This window comes from Nymphalis io, chromosome 4 (genome assembly GCF_905147045.1).
Source record: "Nymphalis io chromosome 4, ilAglIoxx1.1, whole genome shotgun sequence".
Classification (NCBI taxonomy): Eukaryota; Metazoa; Arthropoda; class Insecta; order Lepidoptera; family Nymphalidae; genus Nymphalis; species Nymphalis io.
The window spans coordinates 13,391,084-13,406,315 of NC_065891.1; the positions used below are offsets into that span (position 1 = coordinate 13,391,084).

The following is a 15,232-nucleotide window of genomic DNA, read 5'->3' on the forward strand; positions in this document are numbered from 1 at the left end:
AACTATGATATTGCTATGCAATTCTGTGAATAGATATAAACTGAGTGATTATGGTTATTTATATTTATTTTTAAAATTGTTTATCAGTAAACATTTTTTTAGGTAATAGTAATGCTCATTACTTTTTCAGACATAAGCGCTGTAAGAAACATTATACATTCATTACATCGCCAATGCGCCACCAACCTTGGGAACTAAGATTTTATAACCCTTATGCCTGTAATTACACTGGCTCACTCACCCTTAACACTAAATAAAGGAAAAATATGAATAGCTTGTAATTAAAATATCAAACGAAATTAAAGTATTGCGTTTTACAACATACTACCTATTCGAGATCGTAAACACTACGTTATTTTAAACAGTTTCAGTAATCGTTGGTTAAACGCATTTCTCTAATGACCCGAATAATTGGTTTATAAAGTTTGATCATGTTTGCGTGATAATGATATTATTATTTTTGCGACAATGTTAAGTTAAAGTTTACACTTCTGCCTAGGATACATTTTATAAAATTCTATTTGGGTTTCAACAGCGATCATTGGCTATTATTTTGCTCAATTTATCGATGGATAATTGATAAAATTATTCATTTATAAGTTGGAATAATTTATTAACATGCACTTACGATACATTACTTGCACAATATTACTTCACCGGCGAGCATGAGATTTATTATAAATACAAAATTGATACGTGAAACTCTTGTAAGATGCATGTATTCTTCACCACAAGCCACACAGTTAAATTATGTTAAAACATGTAATTTTATCAACGTTTATTTTATAAGTGTAAATCAATATACCTGAAGCAATTACGGTTTACGAATGGACGCCGTATCTACACTCGGCTTGTTAGATTCGATGGAGCGATATAGATAGGACAGATTCAGGTAAACCCGAAGTTGCCTAGATCGACTGACACTACGTCCGCTTGATTGCTTTTTAATAGCTCTCACCCAGATATCGCCGGAACCTATACCATTCTTTTAACTTGTTTTCAAAGCTATCTGGACATTGATGGCCTTGTTTTGAACTAATATCCCCTTTCACTGTCATATCGAGGGGATAAAAGTAGACGTTATTTCCAATGTATTGAAAAGGTGTCGTATTTCAAGGATCCTTTCTGGCTGTAAAATTTTATGATAGGCATAAAATGAGAAGTAAAAATTTCTATTTATAAAAATGGTCTACGTATCTCTTCCTACCTTTAATATGTTATAATTTCACATGATTTTCTTTGATTTTTTATTATTTAATATTGAGTTGAAATGTTAAGTAAAAATTGTGATTCTTTTATAAGACAAGTAAATCATATATCATATCATAGGATTAAAAAAGAATCTTATTTTTTGGCTATGTGTGACTCCATTAAAATATTTTAGTGTTTGAAGCAACCTACAACAAATAAATAGGGACTGCGATTTAGACTATTTTAATAGATACAATTATGCGAAAAAGGCCAAATTATTATATACCTCAAATGTTAGACTTTAGTTTGCTTGAATATCTACCGAAACATCATCTTTGATACATACTTGGATGGTAGTACACACAATGACTTAAACCGAAATAAACCAGTTTTTACTAGTTCATACCTTGAACTACTAAAAATAATAAAATATTAAAATTATTCGTTCATGTATTGACATTCCGTTACTGCAGACGCAAAAAAGCTCCCAAACTGCTGTTCAATACTTGCTTGTTTCTTCGCGTGACGCTTGCTTCACGCTGTCACTGAAATCATTAATAATGAAAAAAAAATACAGCAATTTAATGTATGACATTTCATGTCACTAATGCTCATGATAAGGAATTCAAATTGCTCCTGTCATTATAATTATGTCATAGCGAAGCATGTCGCTAACGGTATCTGGAATCTGGAAAAAGTAATATCAACGTCTGCTATAAACAATTATAGAATGCATCATGTGGACTGTGTATATAAAAATATGATATAATGTTGTTACTTCACTATAATAAACAAGTCCAAATAACTTAAAGTAAATATAAATAATAATTAATCGGATACTTACAATATGTTTCTAAAACAAACGGTCTTGTATACAATTCATATATTTCGTATTTAACGTAACTTGAGTTTAATTGTCAATAAAACAGGTCTATGTATAATGAAATTCTTAAATATTCACAATATAATATTGATAAACTTCAACTGTTTTTTTTGGAAAAAAAAATTGCTTAAATAATTTTTTTTCGTACTTGCAGGTTTTATAATGGTATGTATTGTTTCTTTCTATCTGATTGTTATACCTAAGGAAGTATATAAGCAATTATTTACTCCTAACACCTGCCCTAATTATCAGTCCAATTTGAAAAAATTCTGCGTTTCATAGCTTCACGCTACGACTCTAAGAAGCGAATATATATTGAAGATTGATTAATATGGCTCACTTTACTTATATATTTACATTTACACTTTTTTGTACAACATTAAAAAAATAACACAATTTTTTTTAGAACTAATTAATATGTAATACAAGGGGTTGATTTATGACTAATTAGCCATTTCTTTTAAACCACCTAAACGAGGAGAGTTTAATATAGAAACCGGTTAGGTAACGGTGTTATATACATAAATGTACAAACTAAAACTTATACGTAATATATAAAATGTATTTCACGAATTCTAGTAAAACTAAGTATTTTTAGTCAACGCAATAAGCTCAACACAAACACAAAAATAACACAAATATTATAAATCAATAAATATAATTACTAATTTTTCCCTTTTTTTTGGTAAATATAAATTAGTTATCTATTTTTAAAATCACATATTTTCATAACAAAGATGAACTAACAAAAATTGAGCTCGGATTTTAAGTGTATCCATATGAAAATGGGGTCAGGTTATACCGACCCTTGCATTAGATATGACTCAGACGGAACTATCAATGCGAAAGTACATTTATTGCTTATATGAGCCACATCGTAAGAGTGACAAAGGGTTTACATATGGATTATATCTAAAAAAATGTCGAAGCAAGGCAGCGGTTAAAAATTTTCTTTTTAATTAGCCTATGCTACGTAAAATAAAATAATTATTTATACGGTAAATTAAAAGATTGAACCATTGAATTGAAATAAACCTGTTTTGTTTTAAATATGTCTTTTTTACGTAAGATATTGTTTTTGTATTAATTTAGATCCCTAAGGCTGTTCCCTATATTTGTGCCGATTCGTCTGTGATGCCAGAATATATAAACAGCGTAAGTCTGGCGATAATTGATTAATTTTACATCGATAGCATTATTAAAGATGAGTCTGTTGGAATATTTTCATAAAAACACTCTCATTTCGGAGATGAAAACCACTTAAAGCGTTTAGTTTAAGCTGAATCACTTAACAAATAGTGAAGCTTATATTCTGAGATGTAAGACATACAAAATATTCTGTATCTTTATAATAGAATATGAAAATTTTACGAACGTATATTTTTCTCAAAAAATATTGTTGATATTTTGGTGAGATCCAACTGTATGCGAAAGGTAGGCAGCCAGGAGCTTTAGAGCATCTTGGGCTGCTTATATCCAGCAGTAGAAAGCGATTGATGGATAATTGATTGATTGATGCGTTTTAAAATGTTGATCCAATGCCGTAACAGCCTGTGAATGTCCCACTGCTGGGCTAAAGGCCTCCTCTCCTCTTTTTGAGGAGAAGGTTTGGAGCTTATTCCACCACGCTGCTCCAATGCGGGTTGGTAGAATTCACATGTGGCAGAATTTCAGTGAAATTAGACACATGCAGGTTTCCTCACGATGTTTTCCTTCACCGTAAAGCACGAGATGAATTATAATCACAAATTAAGCACATGAAAATTCAGTAGTGCTTGCCCGGGTTTGAACCCACGATCATCGGTTAAGATTCACGCGTTCTTACCACAGGGCCATCTCGGCTTGTTGATCCAATGATAACATGGAATTTAACCAACACCTAGTACTAACTCCAAGAAGAAATCTGCATGTATCGGATGAAATACCGCCACATATGTATGGCTAAACTTGACTTAGCATTGTAGAATATGCACTAATATTGCTTAAAAAATTAAACAATTTACAACAGTGTTTATATTAATTAATTCAAGCTTTTTAGGCCTCAAATTGAAATAGAATCGAAAAAAATAAATTTATCCGTGTCTTGTCGCGGTTTTAATTTTAAACTAATCGTATGAATTTGCGAAGTCGCAGGCGATTTTTTGGGAATATTCTCCGGAACATTAACAAGGATATCTTTCGTTTAATATACTCAAAGCCCGTAATATGCTCAAAGTTATGGAATAAATAGGTACATATATCTCGCCTCTCCAAGATTCGCACGTCGAACTAAATCGTCTGGAAGTTATTAGTCGTAGTTTGTCGTTGAAAGCTCTAAAATTTACTATTAAATTATAAATATAATATGTAAGTGTACCTCTTTTAAAGTATATAAAACATGATGAATTAATACTATAATACTATTCAATATTTCGTTTGTCTTGTAAATAGCTTATAAAGCAGCAGATCCTGAGGTCATTTGAGTTTCTCGGTAGAAGCATTAAGTTTTAAAGTTGGTTGTGCTTACCCTTGTCCCTGAATACACGTAAGGCACATAATTCTGAACCTGAATTCGCCCCGATCGTGTCATATAGTCATGCTATTAGTTTAAAGTTAAGTAACAGAGATTGCTCATATTTTTTTGCATACACGTAAGCTTTACTGGTGGTAGGGCTTTGTGCTAGCCCGTCTGGGTAGGTACCACCCACTCATCAGATATTCTACCGCAAAACAGCGATACTTGATATTGTTGTGTTCCGGTTTGAAGGGTGAGTGAGCCAGTGTAATTACAGGCACAAGGGACATAAAATCTTAGTTCCCAAGGTTGGTGGCGCATTGGCTATAAGCGATGGTTGACATTTTTTACAATGCCAATGTCTAAGGGCGTTTGGTGACCACTTACCATCAGGTGGCCCATATGCTCGTCCACCTTCCTATTCTATAAAAAAAAAAAAGCAATATAATAATTATATCCTGCACAATTGGTTATTTAACGTTGATAATGTACGTCGTGATCTAAATCGGTTAAGAGGTTATTGTGATGAGAACTATGATTATAATATTTGACCAATTTTAAAGTATTGCGCCAGCTAGTCTTGGCGATGACTTATTTATACCTACTTTTAATTAAAATAAAGTATGGTTTACATTTCTTACACTGCCAATGTATATGGGTGGTAGTGACCACTTATTATTAGGTGGGAGTCTACCTATCTTTCAATCCTCCATCAGGTATATTGATTATAATAAATCTGTAAGAGATACAAAATTGCAAAACCAAAGTTATACAATACACAATTTTAATTCATTTTAATTTAGTTACGCCGTTAATAATATTTAATTAATTTCAAGGGATAAACAAACATTAATTAATTTAATTTTGTTGTTATTGTATTTGACGCTTATACCTAGCGTAACAGAAGCAACAAGCCAGCAAATAGATAGAATGAAAGCTCGTAAGCTTCAAAACAATTATCCCGGCCCTTACACCCTGTGTAAACTTTAACAATGCGACGAGTACTTCGCAAACAAGACGAAGTTAGGGTAGTAAGCTCATGCTATGCTTTAGTTTGTGTGACGTGAAATATTTTAAAAGGTCCTTTAAAATGTTAAACAAATTTCTGTTATAATTTTATGATTTTTATTTAAACTTTCAATTAAATATACATAATTTAAAAATAAGTCAAAATGAAAATATCTAAGGCGGTCGTAATACTCAGAAGCGACTTATTTCAGACAACCTTGAAATTTGATTCATGGAAATATTTTTGTATACAGATCTTAATGTAATGTAGTATTTGAAGATCGTAATTCCTTAGTAATAAGTAAGGATATCAGACAATTATATTCTCGATTTCAGACAAATTATATTAGGAAAACATTAAAGTTGAACAAATAAGGAATATTTCCAAGCCCGATGAATATGTCTAGTTAATAGAATTTTCTAGTAAATTTTATTATTGGTGGTCAATCTTGATTAAATGTTTTTCTAAATACAACTTTTTCACATAAAAGTTATGTATGTATTGTAGTCTTAGAATCTGTAAATATATATCAATACATATTTACTTTTTTTTTAATTCAGGGTACTCTTTATATCTATAGGAGCGAGTATGCAAAATTTCATAATTTTCTATTGAATAGTCAAAACGAGGAAGCGTAACAAACAAACACATTTTCACATTAAATCTTAATGCGAAATAACAATATTAGTAAGTATGTATATTTTATTTTATTATGTAATGAAGTATATGTTTTTAATAATTGTAAATGTAATTAAAGGTTATCTTATTATGTTATGATAATTTCATTATATTATACAAATCAAAACAAATCATAATATTTTTATACAAATAGACTTTAACAAGTACTTTTGTATCGTCAAGCGTTACCACCAGTTTAAAATGTGGATTCTACAGAGAAGAACCGGCAAGAAACTGAGTAATTACACTCTTTTTTATAATACAATTTTGTCTGATAAAGTTAATAATGCTTTGCCTGAGTCCGTATTTCCTGATAGGTAAAATGTTGGTGTCTTCAAATCCAGAGTAAACAGGTTTCTTATAGGCAAGCGTGCTTCATCTTAGACCGTGTCGATGCTTAACATCAGGCAAGTCAACGGTCAAACGCTGGCCTATTAATTGTAGAAAAAAAAAGAATAAGTAACATACATTTATCCTCATGAGATTCAGCAATCATTCAATCCACGCATTTTTAGACATATTTAAACAGAGTAATAGGTTTTACTAATAAGATTATTTTTTGTAACTAATTGAAACCTGCTTTGTGGAAGATCAAGTAAAGACTGCAGAATTTTATTAAAAATACAGGTACTTAGCGTACGTATGTAAGTGACTGTCGCCGTGGTGTCCGAATGGGATTGCCATCAGCGTTAAGGCCGTCTTTGCAGGCATTTGAAATATTGTTAAACCTGTTCTATGATAATTTTGTATTTGTGCACAAAAAAATATAAAATTAATTCGATAGTATTCGTCGACAAATGCGATCATTCTCAAGGGACAGTAAGCAATGCGCAGGACAAACTATAGTGCACAAGTGTGTGCGTTATCAAGAGTTCTCTCATTCTGAATCAATCAAATCGATGTTGAATCTGGCATGGTCGAAAAGAGTTCTAACAGTTTTACTCGCTTTTTGAGGCACGGTATGAATCGGTGGGAATTCTGACCATGGAATACAATATAAAATATTGACCTAATTCGGTCATAGAACCATAACCTAACATAAAAAAAATCGATAACGGTTTATTCTTTTTTTAAACGTGAGAATGTCAATGAAAATATTTTTAAAACGAACGACCAGTATTATCGCAATCGAAAATCTTTTCTATTAATTACTATTCCGATTTCCCCTATGTTACAACCAACAAAAACATTTTGATTAGAACAAAACAATTTGGTATGCTAATAAAAACAACTATTAAAACGAATTATTATTTTAAAAAAGAATCTAGTAGCTAAATTGTAGCTTTTTAAAATTTTGATTATGGTGGTCCTACAATATGTGATCCGAAATCCTAAACTTGAATTATTACATTTTTGTTTCAGACTAAACTACGCTCTGTCAGGGTTAAGGCCGTGGTGGTGGCATGCCTGTAACGTGTGTTTGCACGCCGCGTGCTGCGCGCTCGTTGCGCGTGCCTGTGTCACTATCGCGCGATTGCAACGGCCGTTTGCTGCATTAGCTGCATTGCTATTCGCAGTTCATCCTGTACACACTGAGGCGGTATGTTTATTTTATTATTTATTACGGACACAAACAGTTAGCCAGTTCATAACTAAATACATAATATAAAAATTACACAAACCAATACTTTCCACAGCAATTTATTACATAGACATAAAAAATGAGAATTATATATATTAATTAAATATTAAAACGTATTTCAAATAAAAGATAATTAATATATTAAAAATTAATAGTCTATGGTATTAAGGCACATGAATTTCAACATCTTAGTGTTGTCATAATTATACTTTTCAACTTTTCAACTGTTTCATGACTGTGTTTGAATTGCGTTAATTCTTTAAGCCTTATTTTCATTTTAAGGTCGAATTTTAATACATTTATTTTATTAATGGCTTTAAAATTTGACAGTGCCAGATAGAGAAACCCACACATTAGATATTCTACCGCCAAATAGTAATACTTAGTATTGTTGTGTTTTGATTAAAAGCGTGAGTGAGTCAGTGTGACAGGCACATGCTAGAAATGATTAGTATATCTTTTCATAATATTTATAGGCGGTAGTGATCACTTACCAACAGGTGGCCCTGTTGTCAACTATCAAAAGAAAACTTCAGTGTTTAGTTAAGGTAGTTCACGTTAATTTCTGAAGAGTTCAAGAATAGTCTTATTATGATAATCTTTGTTTGTTGCACCTTGCATGGTGTTATAGACGTTCTTTCATTACCATATCATGAATATGTATCAAGAGCCATAATGATGTCGATAAATATGTAATATTTTTACATTTTCCACAGGTAGCCGGTGTGGTGGGTCGAGCGGATGTGCTGGCGTGCATATTCTTCCTATCATCGCTGTTAGTTTACCATAGGTAAGAATAATAATTTTTTTATTAAATTTAATAAATTCACTTATTTTATATTTATGTCATATAAATTAAACTAAGCAATGGCTATTTTTATTATTAGAATATGATTTAATTAAGCTAAACATCCTTTTAGTTTGTTGATCTCGGTCGAAAAGCGCATTAACTCGTTTCACCGCATAACGCATGGGATTATTTGGGACACACCGGCGATAAGTGCGCCGTAATACCCACAAAAAATCAGTAGAATCCATTTTTAAGAGGGGCGTCACTGGATTGTTTGCACATACTAAAATATCTTTATTTAACTACTATACGCGACATACGAGTTTGTAGATTCAATCGACAACGTTTATTTACAACAAGCAATACACTTTGTTACAGTTCATTTATTTTAAAAGAAAAAAGTTTATTGAAAGTAAAAGCCCGGCAGGTATGATAGATTGAAATTTATGGTTAATGAAAAAAGTATTATAGAATAAAATATAGTAAAATAAATAAAAAAAATTACTTTAGTTAGTAGAATAAAAATATTTTTCTTATTATTATTACAATATATGATAGCAACTAAGTATACAGCATACGCATACAAGAGAGACAGCGGCGGAGAGTAACAAGAGAGCTCATCATATTCCACATCAGAAAAATCAATACAAACATCGACCGAGAATTATTTATTAAGAAAAGTAAAAACATATTGCAACGTAGACAGACGTAACTCACGAACATCGCCATGCCGATTTGAAACCTGAACTCCGAATATAATGTATTAATATCTTCTTAAATAAAATAGTCATACTAAATTATGAAGTCTATTTATCACACCGGCAATATTACAAAAACATTAAGATAAAATAATCTCGTATGATTTATAAATGCTATGAATGGATTTTCTTGACGGCAGCTGTTTCTAAACGCTTAGAGCGGAGACAGCCTCATTTTAATGGTTACGAAATGTATAAAGGATGTTTTACATGATCCTTTGAGTGGAGAACGAGCATAAAATACAGTGGGTTTATATTTCTGTTGCCATAGAGAGCTGCGTATCTTTACGATTGTATTTATGTGTGAGCGCGCCAATGTGTGTGTGTGCGAGTTTATCTGTGTGTGAGTCTGTAAGTCTCCGTTAAAATAGGATATATTAGAAGAACATAATTTACTTATATTATAATCAAAACAAGATATTAGATTTTTGTATTAAACTTTTGAAATTATAATTATTTAAAAATGGGCCGTTGATAATGACGTCACGTAAAACCATATATTTTTTTTTAAAAAGTGTAACGTTTTTTTTCCTCAATCAGTTTTGAATATAAGTAAAATATAATGTAGTCCTTCCTAGACAGTAACAACCTATAATTTCTCGGTCATTTACAAAACGGCGATGGGCGTTCTCGGCCGAGTAAAACGTGTGTTCTGCATAATTACCTCGTATTACAATACTTTCAAGGGTTAAAATATTCAATAAATCATTTATACTATCATGTATACAGTAATCCTTATGTAGTGTGAATATATGTTAGTCCATATGACAATGACTTGGATTCTTGAAGTACTTGTTAACCTACAGGGGTTTTTCTCTAATAAATATAATTTAGCAGACTCATAAGAGTGCATCTGGGCTTACGCCCACACTTCTTCACTATATGTTTTGCGCATTTGGCTAAACATTTTTAAGACTGGACACCGTGACCAAAATCGGTTTGGATGACATCAGATGTTCGATTTTTAATAATGATTATTTTTTTAAGCTTTTGTTTTAAAAAAATAAATAAAGTAACGATATCATGGACTGCTATTCCATTTACGCATCAAACACATAAGGTATAATTATCTAAATTTTAGGACTGATACAAAGTTTTATTCGACTTTAATCTCATAATGTTCGTTGGCTTTAGGCATATTTTTATGAAGGATGCTATTTTCAAATTAAAGACTTCTTTTTGACCGCTTATAGCATTTTGTGCCACTTTTCTTCTGAAATCGATATTACTGGTCTATGTGGGATTCTGGATTCACAGGCTTTTTTGTATTCGCACAGTCTGTCCATGACAGGGTCATCATTATTATTGGTGTTTTGAATATTTGTTAGTTCATAATATGACAATAATATGAATTATTGTTAAAATATTCTTAAAGTAATGGCCCTTAATGTTAAATATAATATTTTTTAGGCCTACAAGTAACAAGAAGTGCGTTTGGCTAAGCGTGGTCCTCGGAGCTCTCAGTATGCTGGCCAAAGAAACTGGAGTGACAATATTATTGCTCAATCTAGCGATTGACTTCTATAGATGTTGGCCACTTGTCAAGAGGTATGTATGTTTATTCGTAAGAATTAGTAGCCGTTTAATTACTGGTGGTAGAGCCGAGATAGCCTAATGGTTCGAACACGTGAATCTTTGCCGAATATTACCACCACAACATTAATTTTTCATGTGATTAATTTATGTTAAGGAGGGTTTGCCTTTAGGTTTGTTTTTAGGGTTTACGGAGGACAGGGAGCTTTGGCGCACCTTGGGAGAGGCCTATGTTCAGTAGTGGACAACGATTGGCTGTTGATTGATAATTTATGTTTATCGTTCATTTCAAACTCGGTGGTGAAGGTAAACATCGTCAGAAAACCTGAATCCAATAAAATGCTGTCCCATTTTTATTCATCAACCCGCCTTAAAGTAGCCTGGTGGAATCAAATCCAAGTCTAAGGACCCAACACCCAAAACAGTACACCCAGTAATTGGTAACACCAGTAATTTTAAAAAATAATAGCCTGTTAATGTCCCACTCCCAGTAGTGGGTATCACTCATTGTCCTATATCATATAAAGGCAATGGCATAACAATAACACCATAAAAAATCAATGTCATTGTATGTACATGTAGTTAGAATTTTAATTATTTAATATATTAATTATATCTTCGACTTCTACCTAACCTTGGTAAGGTAACCTTGGCAAGTACCTTGGTACCCAACCACTTTATAATAATTTAAACAAATAACAACGCATTTTTTTTTTTTTGGTTTACGCTGTAAGAATATATTTATATTTCTTACAGTGCCAGCATATAATATGGGCAATAAAACCATTTACCACTATAACATGATCAAATTGCTCGTAACCGATGTTTGATTCATAATAAAAAAATATTATAACTCATAGTTTGAACCCGTGTTCGCGTTGTATTCATGTTATGCCAATCAAGCTGTATCAAATTCCTGTTGAGCTGAACAGCACAATTTTCCTTACAAAACATTTAAAACGATATTATAGTTTTACATTCCTTACAAAATAATAAACATTTAATAAAATATTGTATTTTTTAAGACCATTTTCTCAACTCCTATATAATAATTTATTTTTAAGTATTTCCCTGAAACCTGAGCGAATATCTTATCATAAATTCCCTTCCTTATTATACACTTTATTTTGTAGGTATATATATTTATTTAATATTTTGTTAAATTAAATTGTATTTTATTTTTATGTTTGCAATGAACAAATAATAAATAAATGTGCTGTCGAATTGGAGGGCGTTAGTAGCGACGACACAGTAGTTATACTATTGTAGTTACTATCGTATACATTGTTTATGATATTTATAATTTTGTATAAAATAGAAACTACTGGTGGTAGGGCTTTGTGCAAGCTCGTCTGGGTAGGTACCACCCACTCATCAGATATTCGATATACCGCAAAACAGCAATACTTGATATTGTTGTGTTCCGGTTTGAAGGGTGAGTGAGCCAGTGTAATTACAGGCACAGGGGACATAAAATCTTAGTTCCCAAGGTTGGTGGCGCATTGGCTATAAGCGATGGTTGACATTTCTTACAATGCCAATGTCTAAGGGCGTTTGGTGACCACTTACCATCAGGTGGCCCATATGCTCGTCCACCTTCCTATTCTATAAAAAAAAAAAAACTATTTTACGAATTTTTCGAACCAGTGTTAACGTAATAACGTATACACATATAAACGTTTAAATACCTGAACTTAGGTTGAAGATGTATACTTTGTTTTTGAATGCTTTGAAAATATAATAATAATTATAAATAAGAGATAAAATGAAACAAACTGTCTAAATTTATTTTACTACGTTCAATAGTTACAGCTCAGATTTATTTATATATTATTGATTCTTCAGATATCAATACGTTTTTTTAGATCTTATTATAAAATATATTTCCACTCATATAAATAGTATAGTCGAGTTTTTCATCGATTCTTTTATAATCTTCAAATCTGATTCTGTTGTAAGCATACATTGACTTTGTCTTTCAAAATGACGTTCCAAAAGTATTTATTAAGTACTTTAATTAAGTACGTATCGCACACTCAGAATATAATTCATAAATGATTTATAAGACAAGATACTCAAGGCGATTAATGTTATATAATATGAACTTGACTTGTACAGTGAGGGCGTAATTGCTTCGAAATTTAAATGTAATAAAATTTTCCTCATTATTGATACTGAGCACTAAATTACGCAACGCGAGAACTTGAGATGAAATTGTCTCATTATGTTTGAAATAATTTATTGAACGTGACACGGTACTGGTAATGGAATAATTCTTATTCTCATACGATTCGTTCATATTAGTAATAAATTACTTCTAATTAGTCGAAATAACAGTAACAGTAAAAACAGTAACAGTAACAGCCTGTTAATGTCCCACTGCTGGGCTTAGGCCTCCTCTCCCTTTTGAGGAGAAGGTTTGGAGCTTATTCCACCACGCTGCTCCAATGCGGGTTGGTAGAATACACATGTGGCAGAATTTCAATGAAATTAGACACATGCAGGTTTCCTCACGATGTTTTCCTTCACTGTCAAGCACGAGATGAAATATAAACACAAATTAAGCACATGAAAATTCAGTGGTGCTTGCCCGAGTTTGAACCCACGATCATCGGTTAAGATTCACGCGTTCTAACCACTAGGCCATCTCGGTCTGGTCGAAATAACATCTGAATGATTTAGCTTTTTTAGTAATTTATGAATTTAAATCTCATATTTAAAGAAATAACAGTTAATCAGGCGTATAACTACTGATAAAAAGCGTTTTGATAACATTCGTTGATCTTAAAAAAGATATTCATTCATTCATACCTATGTTATTTAAGTGTCATAGAAGAGTAACTGCTAAGTTTCTTGCCGTTTTATTTCAATAGACACTCCGAACCGTTGGTAACATAGAATTTAATTAAATCTTGTAAAATGATTATTCAAAATTGCTTGTGAGAGCCTACTTGAATAAAGTATATATTTTATTTGATAGAATACGTTGATTATCAACAATGATCACAGATTCGAATTCAGGCAAGCACTAGTAGCTTTGACGAATTTGTTTGTTCTTATAATTCATGTCGTCCAAGGTTAATAATATTATCAGAATATCTGGTGAATATTTACCGACTATTCTAGAGAAGCGTGATGGAACAAGCATTGCACATTATACTAAGAGCAAAGGAAGCTATTACTCAGCAGTGATACATTGACGGGCCGGTTAGCGATGTTGGTAGATACATTGCCTTTGACGCCGAAGGTTGTGGGTTCGATTCCCACCCAGGACAGTCATTTGTGTGCATGAACATATCTGTCCTCAGTCTGGGTGTAATTATCTGTATAAGTATGTATTTACAAAAGAAAAGTAGTATATGTAGTATATCATTTGTCTGGTTTCCATAGTACAAACTCTGCTTAGTTTGGTATCAGATGGCCGTGTGTGAATAATGTCCCAGGATATTTGCGAGAAATTACTTTTTAATCATTTATTTAAAAAAAAATTGTTACTGCTTACAATTTAAGCATTTCTTTGATATTTGGTATCTTGTTTTAGACGTAGTTGAGAATTGAATTCAGAATTAACGACTCATCCCAATTATGTCACTCGTTCAAATGACACAATTAGTTGTTAAACGGTAGGAAGGTACTCTTATGGATTGTTTCTTTGATCGATCTTCAATTATCGTTAGGACGAACTGTAATTAGGGTTGGATTGGCGCATTCCATAAAAGTTTTCACATTTCACAGAAAACAAATTATATTAACTAAATATTTACAGATGGTTTAAAAGTTTAAATGCTTCGTAATTATGATTAGAATTTACAGTCCGATCTTCTATTCTTTATACTTTATTAAAAATTGTTAATATCCTGATTACAGTTACGTTTAACAGCCAGTGAATGTCCCACTGCTGGGCTAAGGCCTCCTCTCCCTTTTGGAGGAGAAGGTTTGGAGCTTATTCCACCACGCTGCTCCAATGCTGGTTGGTGGAATACACAAGTGGTAGAATTTCAGTGAAATTACACATGCAGGTTTCCTCACGATGTTTTCGTTCACCGTCAAGCATGAGATGAATTATAATCACAAATTAAGCACATGAAAATTCAGTGTTGCTTGCCCAAAAAATTCAGGGTTTGAACCCATATCATCGGTTAAGATTGACATCTCGGTTTTCCTAATTAACTCCCATTAATTGATGTTGATGAATTGGAATAAAGTCATTTCATTGCTAATATGAATCTGTGATTGTATTGCTATGGTTCCACTGATTCATATAAGCAATGAATAGATAAACAATAAAAACAAAAAAAAAATGACCCACCTGAT

The 15,232-nt window shown here is 32.0% G+C and overlaps 2 protein-coding genes across 3 annotated transcripts in view; both read left to right on the top strand.

The window, feature by feature from the left end:
- Nucleotides 1–15,232, top strand: part of LOC126768150 (tumor suppressor candidate 3) — a 534,937-nt gene that overhangs the window by 252,407 nt on the left and 267,298 nt on the right. The gene's annotated exons all lie outside the window — the stretch shown is intronic.
- LOC126768167 (protein O-mannosyl-transferase TMTC1-like) overlaps nt 1–15,232 on the top strand; it is a 166,936-nt gene that overhangs the window by 134,867 nt on the left and 16,837 nt on the right. The window contains exons 3-5 of the mRNA XM_050486111.1: nt 7,618–7,795; nt 8,554–8,627; nt 10,796–10,933. Of these exons, the coding sequence (XP_050342068.1) occupies nt 7,618–7,795; nt 8,554–8,627; nt 10,796–10,933 (390 nt within the window). The remainder of the gene's footprint in view (nt 1–7,617; nt 7,796–8,553; nt 8,628–10,795; nt 10,934–15,232) is intronic.